A 21,431-nucleotide genomic window follows, 5' to 3' on the forward strand; every position below is an offset into this window, starting at 1 on the left:
AAAATGTTCTAGAATTGATTGTGTCACCGGACAAAGGCTGTGGATTTTTCTGCCTGTTGTGCTCAATAACCAATTCCCGAGACACAGGGGTTTCAAAGAGAGAAACATGTATTATCACACATGTAGCAGGAGAACAGTCAACCTAATGGCCCAAAATCTGTCTTCTGAGTTGAGGGGATTCAAGGTTTTTAAGGAATCTAGCAAGGAGAGATGAGGTCATTTTGGAAAGTAAGTTCAAAGCAGAAAAGAAAACATTGTTAACATAAGTTAACAAGAGTTGAAAGGAAGGGAGGTAGAGCTATCTATCTTTAAAAGTCAACATTGTTAACATAAATTGAAAGGAAGAGTGGCAGAGCTATCACTTCAGTACTACAGGTGTGAGCCAGAAGGAGAAGAGACAAGTTAGCTTTCAATAGCAGAGCTCAGTGGATATGATTAACAAACATAGGGGCTGAGGCTAGTTAACATCTGACTTCATTAGCATTAGGGCTTTGCTCTACAAGAAAATGACCAGTTGAAGGGTGTAACAGCTCTTATAGTCACAAAGGCACAAGACAAGGGCTTTTACAATCATTTCAGATATCCAGACAGCTTAATTATAGTTTAGAGCTTCCAGGTACTCTCCATTGACTACTCCAAAATGCCCCAAAACAAAAGGAACATTTATATAATGATTCAGTAATTAAAATCATCCTTTAAATCCTGATTTCTCAGTTACAATCATGGTGACTGTCAGGTCTCAGAAAATGAAACTTGACATACAAAATGGATTCTGTGGCATGGGGGTGCCTTCATTTCTCTCCCTCAGCAGCTTCTCTGACAGGACCTGATGTGCTGGCAAGATAGATGAGCACTAACGTGCCAACACCCCACCCACCAGAGGCCAGATAACCATGAGCCATGATCTGCACCAGCTTGATATCTCCCGGTGATGCCTGCAGCCACACATCACCCCCACCCCTCCTGGCGTGTTTTTTCCTTTAAAAACCCAAGCTGTGAGAAAGGGAGTTGGAGCCACTGCTCCTTTGCTAGCAGGTTTCCCCGGCTCCCACCTGCTTGCTCTCTCCTTGCTTTCACTCTGTTTCTTTCTCTCTAGCAATCAACTATTCATCTTTAACCCCTGCTGTCTCATGTAGAATCCGGAATGAATCCGTGCCTAACAGTGATGAAGGCACAATTTCGTGAATATTCTAGGAGACATTGATTGTAAACTTTAGATGTATTGTATGATATATGAATTTATCTCAAAACTGCTTTAAAGGGCAGGCAGGCGGGCAACCGTGGCTCAGTGGCAAAATCTTCATCTGCCATGTTGGAGAACCGGGTTAGATTCCCAGAGCCTGCCCATGCCAAAACAAAAACAAAAAACCTGCTTTAAGAAAAGAAAGAAAGAAAAAAGTATTTGTCACGTCAAAGTCTTGTCTTTTTTGTTGATGGTTTCTGGATTTTTATCTTGTTCCTCTGGATGGATCATCCCTCCTGTTTGTTTTCTTGATCTTTTGTTGGAAACTATATAATATTTTTAAGGATTCCCCTTGAATTGAGTCCCTGAATTCTTAGTTCTTTAAGTTTTTATCCGGCCATATGTCAGAGAGTTCTTGGAGAGCTAGCAGCTAACAAAAACCAACGAATCAATGTAAAAAAGATCTTTCACAGTATTTGCAAATTGGCTCTGCATTGGCTGGTGCTCTCCTTCAGAGTTAAGCTCTCCTATCGCGATCATCAGTCTAAGGCAAATATGAAGTACAGGGTCCTCTCTTTTGAGCCAGTATCTTGTCCTGAACTTGCTCCTGGCCTCAGGAATTCTCCCCTTTCCAGGAATTCCAATGTCCCCTGTAATTCCTGTGAAAAAGACTTTCTGGCACTCCTAAATGCTCTATTTTATATTTAAAGCAGGGTAATCCTGTGCCCCAGGATACTCTGACTCAGTAGTTTCTTACTTTAGTTATTAGAGGCTGCTTCTGTCTACAGGACAAGTTCTAGAGGTCAAACCAGAGAGGAGTTTCCTGGTTTAAGTATTTTAGGCAACCACCTGATAGACTGGCATCAAAATAATGGCTTCTCAATATGCACTTAGAGTTTCCTCTGCTCCAGAGTGAGTAGTGCCAGGAAGCCGCAGTGGAGAGAAGGCTGGCTCCACGTCACTGGAAGAGTGTGGGGGTGGGTGGGGGTGGGGGGCACCAGCGAGGGTAATGTGAACTTCAAGTTTTAAAGGTGCATTTTTTTGAGTCTATACTCGCTGAGTTACTGGAACTCTTTAACTGTTTTCTAGAGTTTGGAGGAAGATGGTTCTGTTAGTTTGTGCTAGTTGTTGAGAGATTCTGTTGCCCAACAGTACCCAGGAGTGTGTTCTGTTACCATATTTTGTCAAAAGGCATATAAGTCAGTCTTGATTATTCACTCGTCACTGTATTTGTTTTCTTTCCATTTAATTTTGTTTTCACTAATAGCATATTATTAATTTGTCATTAGGAGTTTTTTCCTTCCTTCAGCTCCACCTGCCCCATTCTAGTTGCAGGACTTCTTTCTACTGATGTCTGCCAGAAATCAAGGAAATGTAGAACTTCAACTTAAATACCTCTCACATGACAAGGAGAAGGCATTGATTTATAGGCTTAAATTAATTTCCACACATATAAAAATTTAAAAATAATTTGTATTTACATGATTTAAAAATCTGTTTCTTACCATTACTAGTTTTTGTACCTTTATGCAGACATAATTAAATTTGAATACACATTCTCCAAGAGGCTTAAAATTTTTTTTGTTGTGATAACATACATACAAAACAAAAATTTTCCATTTTAACCATTTTGAGTTGTGTTACATTCAGAATTTTTTCCTACCTTCAACACCATTCATTACCAAAACTTTTCCATGAACTCAAATAGAAAACAACCTAGTAAGCAATAACTCCCCACCCTCTCCTCCCCTCTGAAGTGACACACACACACGTTTGTACATATATATATTGCTACATACACACACGAATATGAATATATGTAAATATATATATGGTTGCATATCATAGAACTGTCTGTACCTTGCATTTTTTCTAACTGCATGCCAAATTTTATTTCACTCACTCACTAACAAGGAACCAGTAAAATAGTACCACTGCCTCAAAGAAGTCAAAGTAATGCACATTTATAGTCTGGTAACAAATGATGAAATGCATTTACAAAGGATCAATAATCGATTTTATTCCACTGGATACAATTAATTTGCATTTCCATGGAAAAAAACATTTGCATTACTTACAGTTTTCTACAATTTACAAAGTTGTAATAATATTCAGAGACAATGAAAGGGCATAACCCGGAAGGGCACACTAGAAAAGAAACTGCCAATTTCAAAGTCTCTCATACTTTTTGTTGACAGTCTTCCTACCCCTATGATCATAATAATCTCAGGGAAGATTATTATTTCAAAGTAGATTAACCTCATTAGGTTTGGCCTGCTTGTTTACATAAATGCAGTAAGAATTTTAACTTACCATGCATGCCTCCTTCAATTTGTTCTGCTAGATGCTTAGGGCAACAAATTCTACTTCTGTATGGAAGTCCTCATAAGGAATCTCAGCTTGGACTTTTTAAAAGCCTCTGTTTTATGTTAGTCTGAGGCTAGAAAACCAAGCTCAAGAAACTACCCACCAGATTTCACCAGTAATACCTATAAAATTCGGATGAGGTCCTCTGTTCTATACATTTCTGCCTTAGTGTTTTTTGCTTGTTTGTTGAAGAAATACTTTATTTCATGGACAGCATAAGAGCAACTTTGGCAAGGCCAATACCAAACCTGATAGACTCTGAATTAGTGGAATCAGTTAATGAGGATTGTATTTTATAAAGGATTACAAATTGCATCTTGTCCCTCGGCTTGTTCCTCTAATTTCCTTTCTTTTCCTTCTTAAGTCCCAGAGACAGCCCAGTACTCTGGTCCATCTCCTTTACCAGAACTTCACTTTCTGGGAGATAGATGGGAGTTCAGTTATGTGCCAGAGGCCTGCATGGTGCCTCTGTGCAGGGCTGACGGGTGGGATCCACCTTTCATGTTTAACTAAATCTACTGTGGGTTCCTACAGGGTTCAAACAAAATTCAAAATAATTGTGAAAGAGAAATCAGTCTTAGGATATGATGGCAGGATGAAACAATGTTCATAATTCTGGAACTTGTTAAAAATATTTTAAGATTAGAATTTTAAGAAACTATTTCTATTCTCATTGTTCATATTAGAGAAATGCATTAAAACCCCATTACACTAAGACTAGACATTATTGTCTGTTTGCCTACTTGGAATAGTCAATATGCACAAAGGTTCATAAAGACACCATTCTTCCCACTGTTAACAAAGAGGAAACCGAGGCAGAGTAAACACTCAGGGCACAATACAGGCTGTCACACCACCAAGTTGATTTTACAATTGGGTTTAAATGTCTCAGTGGAAGAAAATTCTCCAACTGCACTCCATATTGCCTTACACTACAGTGTAAAGTAGCAGAGGTCTTTTTGCTGGGTCCCATTGAGTGTGCAAAGGTAGCGGAGGAGAAGGCATGCTCTCCCCCACCCCACCCCCCTGTTGAGGAAGTCTGGCACCTCTGGTCTGACAACAGCTGAGTGAGGTCAGCCATTAGTCTCCACCACAATCCTGTCTCTCATAATTCACACACATTCCAAGGAGAAGTCACAACGGGCTTCACAGTCTACAAAGCCTTTTCACAAACAGTTGCTCATTTATATACATAGGCAAGCTCCTGCTAAACAGGCTGTGTTCCAAGGCTCTGCTTGTACAATGCTTATTTGGAAATCAAGACCAAATTTTCCCACAGAAACAATGCTACTGGATTGAAGTTTGTTTTCAGAAGCTAGAGACCTACTTAATCTGCTCATGATACCTCTTTAAGATGCCTCTCCATCAACAAGAGGTGATGGCGATATGTGTTGGGGAAATAAACATATGTAAGTAATTTGAGAAAGAGCATTTTAACTAACTATTGTAATTTATTTGTTGACTAGGCAGTTTTTATATACTTTAAAAAGATTCTTTTATTTCTGAGTAATTGGATGACATATTAAAAAAATGCTAAGTCTTATATTGTCTGGGTGGATGCTAGAATCTTTGCACCATATCTCTGAGGCGCAGTCCTCAGCATGGAGAGTGCTCCCTGATCTGACTGTTGGAAGAGTCATGTGGAGCTCTGCTTCAGAAATTCAGCAATAGCTCCCCTTGCTGTATCTCAGGCAGTGAGAGTGGTGATGCTCCATCCCCTCCACACTGGGATGTCCCTGATTTTGCACCTACTGGATGGCATGGAGAAGCAATATGGATGATGGATGAGCAGAGAGATGGGCATGAGGCCAGTTCCTCTCATCCCCTCTCTTTTCCTTCTTAAGTCCCAGAGATGGATGATATATCTGACCAACTTTTCTGCCTCCCAGGGCAGTGGTGGGCCCCAGCCACATTTTCAGCTGTCTCCCTACTTCCTGAAGCGGGCAAAAAATCAGCTCTTCTGAAGTTTATAAGGATTTTTACTTCTGATACTGAAAGACACCCATATAGAGGCCACCTTTCTTCCAAACCTTTTCATTTTCATGCAGTTTCAGGTATTCCAAAGAAGGACTTAAGTGCTATATCCTTAGGCCCTGACCCTCCAGGCTGTGCTGGGGCTACCTCTGATGCCCAGAAAACCTTGGATAGCTCTTTATCTGTATACTTAGTCCTCTCTTTGATTTATTACCCAAGGACTCCTTAAAGGCACAAGGTCTGGCCCTAAAACTCAATAGTCATTTTTAAAAAGAAGAACTAAAATTTATTTGTAGGTCAGGTGTTGAAGACATCTTGGTGGAACTGCTGAGGTGAGAGGGCTACAGGTGAGGAGGGAAGGGAAAGAGAGAAACTAGGGTGCTGAGAAGAAAAGTCTCTGAAAGGAGTAGGTGGGAGACAGTACTGGCCTGGGATGCCGCTACCAAGATGAGTTGGTATGTATGAGAATGTATGAGAAAGAAGTGGCCTCAAGGGCTCACAAGCTCTTCTTCTCTCTTAGCGCTTCCACTCTTAAAAGGCCACCCTGGGCTTAGGTCATAAGAGCAAAAAAAGGGAGGGGGTGAATGGAGCCCCATCCTGGTGATATCTGTAAAGGCAAGATCAGAGCTGGAAAAGGGAGAAGTGAAGGACATTTAAGATTTGGCTAAGGTCCACAGGATCACTGGACTGATGGGCAATTTCAGAGTATGAGTTCACATGTGAAGATGCATTACAAAGATAGTTATGAGCTGGGATTGTCTGAATATAGAATTATGAACAAAATCCTTCTAAATATTAAGAACACTGGCCCTTCTGTCCAGTTCTTCATTATAGCTAAAGCACTTACCGTGAATTGAATGAATAACAATTCTTTTTATTACGAGTGGTTTTCTTGGAGGGAGAGTCCACTGGTAGATATTTTTCACTTTCTCAAAATATCCAACATATCTATGCTGCAAGACAACAGAAGCCTCAATTTAAGTGGACAAGAAAAGTCTAAGGTCAGCATTCCTATTTTTTTTATAGAGCTTGTTAAGGTCAGTAATTAACTACAGAAGCTATAGTGGGTGTTCATTACATAACTAGGCATTTTTATGTATGTTGTCTCACAACTGCATAGCTACCTGGGAAAAAATCCAGAACTAAATATTATGAGGATGTGAAACTAAGGAGATAGGTCTTGCTTATAGATTGCTTATGATAGAGAGGGCAACGAACCAGAACAAACAACAAAACAGCTACAACATTACAGCAAGACACCACTAATTGCAACTGTGAAAAATTCTGTTTGGATTTGAAAGAGTTTCATTGTGACTGTTGGAGGAAGGCTGTGGTTTGGTGGGTAGAGTAGTCCCTGAGGCATGGGAGAACAGTGGATGTGAAAACTCAAGAGGAATACATAAGGCATTAGTAGATTGCATGTTATTTTTCTCTTGTCTCTTGTCAGTTAGAGTTTCTTCACTCTCCATTTCTCTAATTTCATTTTTGCAAGGAAGCCCAGAATTCTCTCAGCCTAGTTCCTTCCTATGGAAAGCTGCTCACAAGGACTCTCCTTGAATCTTTCTTCTCTCCATTAGAGTTCTAGTACTGAATCAAATGAACTTAAAAGTTGACAGACCTTTCTCCACCTATTGGAAAGTGTTAATAAAATTAACTTCCATTGGAAAGGGCCAGTCATGAGAAAGGCTAATGTAAGTTCTTAATTCAGAAGTGGATAAAACGGGGTTCATATAGTGGCTCAAAGTGTTGGGTCACAATGGGACAGTACTGGGAATTGCCTGCCCCCGCCCCCCCCCCCCCCACAACCTGGGATCAATTTTCAGAGGGAACTCTGTCCTGGGACCTCCAATGCAACTCTCCACTCTGATGCTAAATCCTTGCACTGCTATCCTAGTGAATCAGAAGAGATGAACTTGTAGCTTATGGGGAACTGTGCATAACTGCAGAAGAAATGGGGGAGGGGAGATGTTCAGGGTGCCTTTTTGAAGGAGCTTTATCTTAAATCCCCCTGGCTTCTGACTCTAGATTTTCGATCTCCCACCATGGCTTGCAAACTGCTTTTATTCCCACTCTTCATTCTCCTAAACCTAAAACAACAATAGCTTGTATTAGAATTTTATACAACTGACACGTATTGAGTAAACACTCACTACACTACAAACAAAGTCACTATGCTAGGTACTCTGGTATGTGAAGAATGGAAAGATGGCTAGGTTGTGGTCCTGGCTCTCAACAGGGATAAAGCAGTGGTCACTTCAAACAGCTAGAGAGTAAAGTGACTTAAGTCCCTAAAAGAAATACAAAGGACTGTGATAACTGAAAAAGCAAAAGGCAACCTCAGGCTGGGAAAGGAAGGGGATTCCAGGAAAAGGGACTCACAAGAGTAATGGTATGTGTGGGTGAAATGTTTACAAGTGTAAGGAATCGCAAACAGCACAAATGTGTTAAAGAGTAGGACATGTGGATGCAAATATGGAAGAAGCAGCTAGAAAAATAAAATGGTAGAAGATCTCGAGTGCCAGGTCAAAACATCTGGATTTGTTTCCATTTGGAGTGGGGAGGCTTTCTGAATTTTGAGCATGGAAACGATGTGATCAGAGTTGGGCTTCAGGAAGTGTATTACTTTTAGCCTGTGGCATATGGCTATCCTTTTCTTGCTTGGGTGACCACCGGTGGTTAAGGATAAGTTCTTTTGTCCCAAACTAAAAAGCTCAGGGGCCAATAGTGTTCTGCCAACAAAGGTCATGGATGCCTTTCAAGTTCCATCACTTCACTCAAAGAAAAACTCACATTTACACCCACATCCACTTAAGAATTCTGAACCAACTATCACTTCAGTCTAAGGGACAATATAGAAAAGGCAATAGGAATGAGAAGCTGTGTACAGAATGGGACATGACAGCTTCAGCATCTGAAAGACCTGGATCTGAGTTCTTGTTTCAAAAAGTTAATTTCAACATCAATTTCCCAATCTGTACAATGGGAGCCATCATAGCACCTAGCATAGAGTTGTTGCGAATATTAGACGAGGTAGTGAACATAAAGCCCTTATGCTCATTTCTGTGGTTCAGCAAAGGCTAGAATGTTGTAAACTCTATAGGGCAAATGTCCTGATTTCTTCAATAAACAAATAACAAGGAATAAAAATAGAGAGGTGGAGAAACTATAAATCAAAAGAGACCCAAGAGATACAGCAACCAAATGAAATGTGCGGACCTTATTTGGATCCTGAGTGAAATAAGCCAAATGTATAAAAGCCTTAAAGACAATTATGGAAATTTAAAGTACTAGACACTGGATATTAAGGTGTTTTTTAAAGATATAATATTTTTAAGTATGTTAAGTGGTTTTTTTCAGAGTCTTTACCTTAGATTTCAGACTGAATTACTTGTGGGATAAAATGATGATGACTGCATTTTCTTCAAAACAATCCAGGTTCAGGGGAGAGTGGGGAGGGAATGGATGAAGCTGTTTGATGAGGGTGAGGGGATTTTCATATCATTTCTCAACTCTTTTATATGTTTGAGATTTTCCATAATAAAATATTTTAAAAGGAAAAATAAGGTAATAGTATATATTTCATATGGGCATTATGATAATTAAATGAGATAATATATGTAAAAGTTCACTAGTGTCGGGTATATAATAGGTTCTTGAAAAATGTTAATTCTCCATTCCTTTCTCTTTTAAAATATAGTCTCTTGCCCCCCCACTTCCTCCCCACCTCTCTCTCTTTCTCCTACATGTGTGCGTGCACACACACACACAGGAGTCTGCAGAAAGAGTCCTTGTGATGCTCTGAAAGCATACAGTTGCCCCAGCAGGAGTTTGTGAAAGATTCAGTTCCACTCCATAGGGAAATGAAAGACTGATGACTACATAATCTTCAGGGATCTGCAACCTATTTTGAGAGGGGATTCAACTCCTGAACTCTAAACAATAACCAATATAAAAATGGATAGCAGGATGCTCTGGGGAGAATCTAATGATCACAAAGCATGAGCTGCCCCTGAGATGCAGGTCTTAGGCTTTGGAAAGGATCAAGACCACTTGGCCTGTCACAGGTGCTGTTGCATGATTGTCAGAGACTAAAAATTAAACAAAGTACTAGGCATCACTCTTTGACCACCCCCCAAAGCTTCATGCCCCCACCTTCTTTTTAAAGAAAACTTTTACCTGAGAAGGTGTTTCTACACCTTGGAATTTAGTGCTAATAGTCTTATCTGTTCTTCGTTCTCCAAAATAATAAAGGCTTTCCTAGAGAAAAGAGGAAAATCCAACAATGATGTGTATACTTTTCCCTTTCCTATTTAAAGCATTTTTTAAAATGTCTAAAATCTTGTTATTTCCTTACGTCAGTGTTCTCTGGGCAGAGGCTACCGAAAATAACAAAATCAAAGCCACATCATGCATTTCTCTCATTTAAGATTTACATAGACCCGGAATTTTAGAACTGGAGAGACCTTAGAGATCATCTGGTCCAACCCGTCCTACCACTTTATAGTGAGAACATACAAACAAAACAAACAAATAAAAAATTCCCAAATGACCCTTCATGGAGCTGTACAGAGCCACTTACAGCAGAAAGAGTCCTGGAACACAGGTCTCTTGGTTTCTAGGGCTCTAGATCAGTGGCTTTCAAACTTTTTACTTAATGGAGAAGTTTTAGGTTTACAGAAAAATCATGCAGGAACACAGTTTTCCCTATTATTAACACTTTGCATTAATGTGGTGCATTTGTTAATATTCTACTACTAAATATAGTTCATAGTTTACATTAGGGTTCTTTGTGTTGTACAGTCCCATATTTGTTTTTAAAATTGTTATTCTAGCTAACACATATCCAATCTAAAAATTTCCCCTTTTACCCACATTCAAATGTTTAATTATAGGTGTTAGCTACAGTCGCAGTGTTGCGCTACCAACACCACCATCTATTACTAAAGCTTTTCCATCACCCCACACAGCAAATCCGAACTAATTAAGCAACAATTACCATGCCCAGGGGCCCCTATCCTGGTCCCTGGTAACCTTATTCTAGATTCTGACTCTATGAATTTGCTTATTCTAATGATTTCATATCAGTGAGATCATTCAGTATTTGTCCTGTTATGTTTGGACTGTTTCACTCAACATGGTATCTTCAAGGTTCATCCATGTTATTGCTTGCATAAGATCTTCATTCCTTTTTCACTGTATGTACGTATATGCCACATTTTGTTTGCTGATTCATCTGCTGATGGACACTTAGGTTGCTTCCATATTTTGGCAGTTGTGAATAAGAGAGTTATGAACTGCCTCTGATATCAGAGGACTTAAATAATTAATAAGTTGATTGCATTAAAGGCTGATTGCACCTACAATCAACTTTGCCTTCAACAATGAGAGATGTCTCATCCAATCAGTAGAAGGTGAGAAGTTATTGTTTCATGAGGAAAATTTCCATCTCTACTTCAGCCAGCCAGCTTCTCCTTGGGAATTCATAAAAAACCTTCATCAAGAGTGCACATATAAGGTGACAGGGACAAACCAAGTCCGTTCCTTGAACGCACTATCCTAACCCACGCTGGCCCCACCCTGCGACTCCCCCACACCCAAACCCTATCACCAACTCCACCCATCACATCCAAGCTATCTGCCCCAACACTACCCCAGTGCGTTCCGACCCCACACCCTCAGCCCGTGCATGCATGTATTGCCCCAACCCTTCCCAGACCCATGCACTGGAGCCCAGCCCCTCGACCCCTCAATGCCCCTCCTTGCTCCCTGCAGGCAGTCACCTGCAAATCCGGGCTGCAGAGGCTCACTTTTATGCATGGGCCACACCTATCCCCAGTCCATATAATCACCCAACCCTGCCCCACCCCACTGAGCTTTGTGCATGTGTACATCACTGTCCATCCCCCCAGATATGTGTACATGCACAACCCTGCCATGTCCCCTAATTCTGGGCAAGCACTGAAGTGTGCATCTGGACCACATCTGCCCCCAGCTCACTCAAGTGCAATCCCAGCTGCTGCCCCTGAGCACTGCACACACGTACACCAGGCCCCCACCCCACAGACCCGTGCACTCGCACAGCCACATCCACCCTGCTGGGCAACCCTGCATCTGCGCACCAAACTCTTGATCCCTGCACCTTAATACCCTGCCCCATCTCTATGCACAAGTACTCTGCTCCCATGCCTGGCAGGTGCTCACATGCACACCTGTGCTACATGGCCACTGCTCTGCACATGCATGCACCCCTGCCTAATAACCCCCCCACCTGCACAACTGTGCCAGGGCCCCACTCCCCCACACTAGTGCATCTGCATCTCAGCCCCGCTGGACCTTTCCCCTTATGCAAGATAATACCCATGCCCTGCCTTCCCTGTGCCCTGACCTCTCTCCCCTGTACTCTACACTCTGATACCCATGACCCCCAAGCTTCACGCACCTACCCACATACTGCCTGGACACCAACCTACATGCATCCGCAGGCACCTCCATCTGCCTCCCATCTACCACTGTGTCCTCCATGCTGCACCCTGCTCCTGCGCTCTACGGCCTGCCTGAGCTGCACCCCACCTCCATGGCCCCACCATACCTCCACAACCCAGCGTCCTGTACCCCATGCTCACAGGCACGAGCACAAGTGTCTCCCACCCATGCTCATACCGGCGCCACAACCCCTCACTACACTGTTGTGTACCACCCCACAACCTGCATCTTGCTCCACGTCTATTCTACAAATACAAAGCTTTAAATTACTAAAGGAAATCAACTTCCAAAGCCACCCTATTGAGATACTGACATGCCACAAAGGCAACAGAAGATCACTAAGCATATCAAGATGCCGACAGACAAAGCCCAGTCTGTGGGGCCTGAGAAATTGTTTATTACAAACAGCCTGCTAAGATGGCTGCCTTAAGTGCTTCCAGGTCTGAAGTTTCGGGGGAGTATAATAAGCATAGCTTATGTAGCCATAGCATAGCTATATGCTGCTTACAACACACTCATCTTAAACACAAGGATACAAATAGCTTGAAAGTGAAAGGATGGAAAAAGATGTCCCACCTAAGCTGTAACCAAAAGAAAGCAGTAGAATACTAATATCAAATAAAAGAGACTTTAAATGCAAAGACATCATAAGAGCCAAAGAAGGACACTATACATTAATAAAAGGACCAATTCACCAAGATGATATAACAATCATAAAAGTTTAAGCTCCCAATCAAGGAGCTCCAAAGTACATGAGATAATCATTGGCAAAACTGAAGGGAGCTAATCCTGAATAGCATAATGTAATGCCTGGATAGCTCCCAGAGTATATTAAGCAGATAATCAAATGTCTTGGCAAAGCCCCTTGAGAGATGGGGGAAGAATTATGGAACTATTAAACTTTACAACTGGAGAAGCCCCTGATACTGCGTCAAGCATTAGAGACACCCAAATCAATACGCCAAGCCCTTGATCTTGAGGCTTGAGCTTGTGAAGCTTACGTATGTAGCAGTGAAGCTTAGCCTACCTATAGGTATGCCTAAGAGTTACTTTCGGAGGACCTCTTTTGTCTAAGTCCAAAATCTGCAAGTGAAACCACAGCCCTCGCCCTATGTGGGACAGGACATCCAGGAGTGAAAGTCTCCCTGGCAGATGGGAGATGACTCCCAGGGATGAGCCTGGCCCTGGCACCATAGGATCAACAATGCCATCCTGACTAAAAGGTGGAAAAGAAGTGTAACAAATAAGGTATCAGTGGCTGAGAGAGTTCAAGTAGAGTTGAGAGGCTACTCTGGAGGTCACTCTTATACATACTTCATTTAGACACTGCTGCATATCATAACTTGCCAACTCCCAACCAAAACAATTCTTCACCAATCCTAAAGAACACCTAGGCTGTTATAGAAGACTCTACAAGGGTTCCACACACTAGGGTAACTTTCTAGAAACTTACAATCTTCACATGGGTCCCTGCACCAGATAAGTCCTGAAATGCAGAGGGGCCAGCCTCTCCAGAACATCAACTTGCTCCATTCCTCTCTCCCATATTATCGACAGCCCTTTCCAATGTGAAAAAGTTAGAGTGGGCATAGCCCAAATATCCCTAAAGAGTGGAAGAAAGGTCAGAGTTGATGGTGCAGTTATACAGAGAACATAGGGTTTAACAAATGAGCATGATTACTGAATTGTTATATTGATATTTCTTTCAGTCACCAGTATCTTAGTTCAGCTAGAAGTAAACACCTAAAATTGTGGAATTTATTCCATACCAAACTCTGAAATCTGTACTACAACTAATTGTTGTAGAAAAGCCATGTTTTAATCCTGATCCAATCTTGTGGAGGCAGCTTCTTTTAATCCCTATTCAGTACTGTAGGCTGGAAACCCGATGCGATAATCTCCACAGAGAAGTGACTCACCCAACCGTGGGTATTAACCTTGGATTAGAGGGAGATGTGACTCCACCTATTCCAGGTGGGTCTTGATTAGTTTATCGGAATCCTTTAAGAGGAAGCATTTTGGAAAAGACTTGAGATCTGAGAGAAGAACAAGAGAGAGAGCCACGAGAATCATGAGAGCCCTCACAGCAAGAGATCTTTGGAGATGAAGAAGGAAAATGCCCCTGGGGGAGCTTAATTAAACAAGAAGCCAGGAGAGAAAGCTAGCAGACTTCACCATGTGCTCTTCTCGCTGAGAGAGAAACTGTGAAGGTCACTGGCCTTTTTGAACCAAGGTATCTTTACCTGGATACCTTAGATTGGACATTTCTATAGCCTTGTTTTGATTTGGACATTTTCACAGTCTTAGAACAGTAAACTGGTAAGTTATTAAATTCCCCTTTTTGAAAGCTATTCAATTTCTGATGTAGTGCATTTTGGCAGCGAGCAAACAAGAACACGTACTCTGAAATTTATTGAATTTTTGTATATATGTTATTTTTCACAAAAAAGAAGAAAAAAATTGAGTGTGATGATAAATGTACAGCTATATGATGATACTGTGAACCACTGACTGAACACTTTGGATGATTACATGGATATATATATATACATCAATATATATCATTATTTGGTGGTTATTTACTTCCAGCTTCATTCCACTGTGCAAAGAAAGTGATTTGAATAATTTCAGTGTTTTTAAATTTGTAAAGACCTGTTCTGTGACCCAGAATATGATCTATCCTGGAGAATGTTCTATGAGCACTAGAGAAGACTGATATATATATATATATATATATATATATATATATATAATTTTTAAAAAGATTTTAAAAATTGAAGGTAGTGATATATGTTTCAACAATAATAGTAGGAGACTTCAATAAACCGTTTTTCCCTATACATAAAACAACCAGAATATCCATAAAGAAATACAGACCTTAAACAATTTGATAAGTGATCATATATATATATATATGTCTATATAGACATATATAGGTCATTACACCCCAAAACACCAGGATATACATTCTTCTCTAGTGCTCATAGAACATTCTCCAGGATAGATCATATTCTGGGTCACAAAACAGGTCTTTACGAATTTAAAAACACTGTGATTTGAATGCAATGAAGCTGGAAGTAAATAACCACCAAATAATGAGAACTTTTACACACATATACAGATTAAATAACACACTCTCAAATAACTAGTGGGTCAAAGAAGAAAGTGCTAGAGAAATTGTAGCTATCTGGAGATGTAAGAAAATGAGAATACAACATTTCAGAACTTACGGGATGTGGCAAAGGCTGTGATGAGAGGGAAATTTATTGCCCTAAATGCCTATATTAAAAAAGAAGAATGAGGAAAAATTGAGGACCTGACTACTCACCTGGAGGAACCTGAGAAAGAACAGCAAACTAACCCAAAAGCAAATAGAAGAAGAGGAATAACGCAGATTAGAGCAGAGTTAAAATGAGTGGCAGAACAAAAGAACAATATAAATAATCAATAAAATCCAAAGCTGGGACTTTGAGAAAATCAATAAAATTGATGGAACACTAGCAAGGCTGGCAAAGAGAAAAAGAGAGCAGATGCAAACAAACAAAATCAGAAATGAGAGGGGGATTGTTGCCACAGACCCTGAAGAAATAAAAAAAGAAAATCATAGCAGGATACTATGAACAACTACACACCAACAAACTAGGCAACTTAGATGAAATGGACAAATTCCTGGAAACACATAAACAAGCTACACTGACTCATGAAGAAATAGAAATTTTCAACAAACTAATTACAAATAAAGAGATTCAATCCGTCACGAAAAATCTTCCTACAAAGAAAAGCCCAGGGCCAGATGATTCCACAGGGCAATTTATCAAACATTCAAAAAAGAATTAAGGAAAAAGGAACACTACCTAACTCATTTTATGAAGCTAACATCACATTAATACCCAAATCGGGTAAAGATGTCATGCAGGTTTTAATCTATTGTGTGCCCCAATAAAGCCATGTTCTTTAATCCTCATTCAGTATTCCTGGGTGGGAGGTTTTTTTTATTGTATCCATGTAGATGTGACCCACCCAATTGTGCATGATAACTTTTGATTAGAAAATTTCCATGGAAATGTGTCTTCACCCATTCAAGGTGGTATTGCTTACTGGAGCCCTTGAAGAGGGAACCATTTTGGAAAAAGGTTTAGAGTCACCAGTAGTGACAAAGCCAACAGAAAGGACAGAGCCCTGGGTAAGCTGTTGAAGAAGCCTGGAGAGAAAGCTAGCATGTGCCTTTCCAGCTGAGAGAGAAACCCTGAACATCATCAACCTTCTTGAACTTAGGCATCTTTCCCTGGATGCCTTAGATTGGACATTTTTATAGACTTGCTTTAATTTGGATATTGTCATCACCTTAGAACTATAAACTTGCAACTTAATAAATTCATGTTTTTAAAAGTTGTTCTGTTTCTGGTATATTGCATGCTGGCAGCTTTTGCAAACTAAAAAAGATTCTATAAGAAAGGAAAACTGGGTGGGCCACGCTGGCTCAGCAGTTAAGAGTGCTTGCCTGCCATGCCCAAGGACCCGGGTTCGATTTCTGGTACCTGCCCATGTAAAAAAAAAAAAAAAAAAAAAAAAAAAGAAAGGAAAACTACAGGCCAATCTCCCTAATTAACACAGATGCAAAAATTCTCAACAAAATATTATGAAATTGAATCCAACAACACATTAAAGGAATGATACACCAAGACCAAGTGGGGTTTATACCAGGAATGCAAGGATGGTTCAACACCAGAAAATCAATTAATGTAATACAGCACACTATCAAATCGAAAGGGAAAAATCTCATAATCATCTTGATTGATGCTAAAAAGTCATTCGACAAAATTCAACATCCTTTTCTAATGAAAACACTTCAAAAATATGAATCAAAGATAGGTTCCTCAATACGATAAAGGGAATATATGATAAATCCATAGACAGCATCATACTCAGTGGAGAGAGACTGAAAGCTTTCCCCTTAAGATTGGGAATGAGACAAGGATGTCCTCTGTCACCACTATTATTCAATATTGTACTAGAAGTTCTAGCCAGAGCAATCATGCAGGAAAAAGGAACAAAATGGCATCCAAATTGGAAAGAAAGAAGCAAAACTTTCATTATTTGCAGATATGACACAATACTTGGAAAATCCTGAGAAATATACAACAAAGTTACCTGAGTTAACAAATTCAGCAAAGTAGTGGGATATACAATCAATGTTCAAAAATCAGTAATGTTTCTATACAGAAGCAATGAACTAACTGAGGAATCAATTATGGAAAAAATTCCATTCAAAATAGCAACCAAAAGAATCAAGTATCTAGGAACGAACTTAACTACGGAGGTAAAGGACTTGTGCACAGAAAACTACATAACATTGTTAAAAGAAATTAAAGATCCAAACAGGTGGAAAGACATTCCCTGTTCATGGATAGGAAGGGTAAATGTAGTTAAGATGAAAAATTCTAACCAAACTGATTTACAGATTCAATGTATTACCAATAAAAATTCCAACAACCTACCTTTGAAGACTTGGAAAACGAATTACCAAATTCATCTGGGAGGAAAAGAGACCCTGAAAACTAAAAACACCCTAAAAAAGAAGAATGAAGTGGGAGGATTAATACTTCCTGATTTAAAAAATTATAAAACCACAGTGGTCAAAGCAGCATGGTACTGGCACAAAGACAGAAGTATTGACCAATGGAATTGAATCAAGAGCACAGAAACAGACCACCAAATCTATGGTCCACTGATCTTCAACAAGGCTTCCAAATCCACTAAATTGGGACAAAATCGTCTTTTCAATAAATGAGAATGGGAGAACTGGATATCAATACCCAAAAGAATGAAAGAGGACCCATACCTTACACCCTATACGAAAACTAACTCAAAGTAGATCAAACATCTAAATATAAAAACCAGCACCATAAAGTTCCTATAAGAAAATGTAGGGAAACATCTTCAAGACCTAGTAATAGGGGTAGCTTCCTAAACTTTACACCCAAAGCCCAAGCAACAAAAGAAAAAAATAGATAAATGGAACTCCTTCAGTCAAATGCTTTTATGCTCAAAAGACCATCCAAAAGGTGAAGAAGCAGCCAACTCAATGGAAGAAAATATTTGGAAATCACACATCAGATAAAGATTTGATATCCTGTATACTTAAAGAAATCGTACAACTCAATAACAAAAGAACAAGCAACCCAATTATAAAATGGGTAAAGATATGAATGGCATTTTTCTGAAGAGCAAATACAGATGGCTAAAAACCACATGAAGAGATGCTCATTTTCACTGGTTATGAGGGAAATGCAGATCAAGACTACAATAAGATACCCCCTCACACCTATAAGAATGGCTGCTATTAAACAAACAGGAAACTACAAATGTTGGAGAGGATGTGGAGAAATTGGGACACTTATGCACTGCTGGTGGGACTGTATAATGGTTCAGCTTCTATGGAAGACAGTTTGGCAGTTCCTTAGGAAACTATCAATTTGCCCTTTGACCTGGCAATACCACTACTCAGTATATATCCAAAAGAGCTCAAAGCAGTTACACAAACAGATATTTGCACACCAATATTCATAGCAGCATTATTCACAACCACCAAATATGGAAACAATCTAAGTGTCCATCAACAGATGAGTGGATTAACCCAATGCGGTATATACACATGATGGAATATTATGCAGCAGTAAGACAAAATGATGTCTGGAAGCATATGACAAGATGGATGAGCCTTGAGAACATAACGCTGAAGTGAAATAAGCCAGACACAAAAGGATAAATACTTTATGGTTCCACTTTTATGACCATGGTAAAGGTAAAATCAGAGGCTTATAATATAGAGTATTTTTTTCCAAATATATATATATATATATTTACTCATCTGTCTATACCCTGGATAAAAGGAGCATCGGACACAAGGTTTTCATAACTACACAATCACATTGTAAAAGCTATATCGTTGTACAATCATCTTCAAGAATCAGGGCTACTGGAACACAGCTCAACAGTTTCAGGTACTTCCCTTTAGCCACTCCAAATATACCATAAAGTAAAAAGGGATATCTATAAAATGCATAAGAATAACCTCCAGGATAACCTCTTAACTCTGTTTGAAATCTCTCAGCCATTGAAATTTTACTTTGTCTCATTTTTCTCTTCCCCTGTTTGTTCAGAAGGCTTTCTCAATCCCATAATGCTAGGTCCCAGCGAATCTCAGGGATTCTAGTTGACCTATTTTTTAGCTCTGTCAGCTCAATTCTCCTTTTCAGCTATAATCATTTCAAGTTGACCTGTGTTTTTTCTTTTTTTAAAAAACTATTTTTACTGACAAATCTTCACACACATACAAGGTGTACAATCAGTGGCTCACAATATCATCACACAGTTGGGTATTCATCACCATGATCATTTTTTAGAACATTTCCATCACTCCAGAAAAAGAAATAAAAAGAAAAAAGAGAAAACCCATACATCCCATAACCCTTACCCCTCCCTCTCTCTGATAACTAGTATTTCAATCTACCCAATTTATTTTACCCCTTTCTCTGTTTATATTTTTTATCCAAGGCACGAACACGTCTTTCATAGTCTGTGGTAGTTAGATTCAGTTGTCAACTTGGCCAGGTGAAGGCACCTAGTTCTGTTGCTGTGGACATGAGCCAATGGTACGTGAACCTCATCTGTTGCTGATTTACATCTGCAGTTGGCTAGGAGGCGTGCCTGCTGCAATACATAACGTTTGACTTAACTGGCTGGTGCTTAAATGAGAGAGCACAACGTAGCACAGCCCAAGCAGTTTGGCATTCCTCATTTCAGCACTTGCAGCTCAGCCCAGGCCTTTGGAGATGCAGAAAGAAGTCACCCTGGGGAAAGTTGTTGGAACCCAGGGGCCTGGAGAGAAGACCAGCAGAGGCCATCCTGTGCCTTCCCACATAAGAAAGAACCTCAGTGGAAAGTTAGCTGCCTTTCCTCTGAAGAATTAACAAAATAAATCTCCTTTTATTAAAAGCCAGTCCATTTCTGGTGTGTTGCATTCCGGCAGCTAGCAAACTAGACCATAGTCTTTGCAAACTGGCTCAGCATTGGGCTGGTGTTCTTGAGTTTAGCTCTTCTATCTAGGAGATCAGCCTGAGGCAAATGTGAAGTGCGGTTTTTTTGAGCCTCCATCATTTCATGCTTGTGCTTGCCCATGGCCATAGGAGTTCCCACAATTACAGGAATTCCAATGCCCCCTGTAACCCTTATGAAGTAGACTTTATCCCCCTTTGAAATACTCTATTGTGTGACTTAAAGAATGTAATCCTTTGCCCCAAGTTGCTTTGACTGAATCGTTTCTTCTACTCCTTTGGCTACTTCATCAAGTTGCTTTTGCTTTCAGGGCAAGTTCCGGGAGGTCAAGGCAGAGAGGAGTTTACTGGCTCAGTCTTTCAGTTTGCCACCCTATAGATTGGCACCTAGATTGGCATCAACATACAGGCACTTCAATGCGTACATAGGCATACCTCTGCTAGCAGAGCAGGGCCAGGGACTTACAGTAGGAATGTAGGCTGGATCCACACTGTGCCCTGGAGGGGAATAGGGAGAAGCCAGTAAGGGTGCCACGAACTTCTCCTACCAGTTTTCGAAGCTGCATTTTTTTTTTTTTTTTTTTGATTTGGTACTTGTCATGGTCAGGTTCATGTGTCAACTTGGCCAAGTTGTGGTACCCATTTGTTTGGTTGGGCAAGTGCTGGCCTGTCGCAATGAGGACATTTCATAGAATTTAGATCATGAGCATGTCAGCTGCATTCACAGCTGATTCCATTTGTAATCAGGGAAAGGGGAATGTCTTCTGCAATGAGTGATGCTTAATCTAATCACGGGAAGCCTTTGAAGGAGGATTCAGAAGAGACAGGCACTATTCCTGCTTCGGCTGGCGAGCCTCTCCTGTGGAGTTTGTCCAGACCCTCCACTGGAATCGTCGGCTTCACAGCCTGCCCTGCGGATTTTGGATCTGCATTCCCGTGGTCAAGTGAGACACTTTTATAAATTTTATATTTGCGAGTGTTCCCCGTTGATTCTGTTTCTCTAGAGAACCCTAACTAATACAGTACTCATTCAGTTACTGCAATCTATTAATTGTTTTCTGGGGTTCTGAGGAAGATAGCTCTGCCAGGTTTTGCTAGCTGTCCAAAGATTCTTTGGGAGGACAGCATCCTGGAACGTCCTATGCTGAAATTTTGGTCAACTGGGAATATAGTTTATCTTTTGACTAGACTATAACTGATACAGATGAAGTACTCAAGCTTTGTTGTAAAGCTACATTTCATATCTAAAAACCTAGGACACATACACACAACTGAAGCAAATGTTTCGAAAAACAATACATATGTTTTGATGTTTTCTATTCTATTCTATTCTATTTTCTTACATAGAAAGTGCTAGTCATGATTGA

General features: G+C 40.2%; 1 protein-coding gene across 1 annotated transcript in view; it reads right to left on the reverse strand.

Annotated features, from left to right (window-relative positions):
- The window catches only part of LOC143654615 (phosphatidylinositol 3,4,5-trisphosphate 3-phosphatase TPTE2-like), a gene marked incomplete at its 5' end in the record, with an annotated part of 57,316 nt that overhangs the window by 18,246 nt on the left and 17,639 nt on the right, over positions 1–21,431 (reverse strand). The window contains 2 exons of the mRNA XM_077126489.1: positions 6,372–6,477; positions 9,701–9,781. Coding sequence (XP_076982604.1) covers positions 6,372–6,477; positions 9,701–9,781 — 187 coding nt within the window. The remainder of the gene's footprint in view (positions 1–6,371; positions 6,478–9,700; positions 9,782–21,431) is intronic.

Source organism: Tamandua tetradactyla, chromosome 13, assembly GCF_023851605.1.
Source record: "Tamandua tetradactyla isolate mTamTet1 chromosome 13, mTamTet1.pri, whole genome shotgun sequence".
NCBI classification, from domain to species: Eukaryota; Metazoa; Chordata; class Mammalia; order Pilosa; family Myrmecophagidae; genus Tamandua; species Tamandua tetradactyla.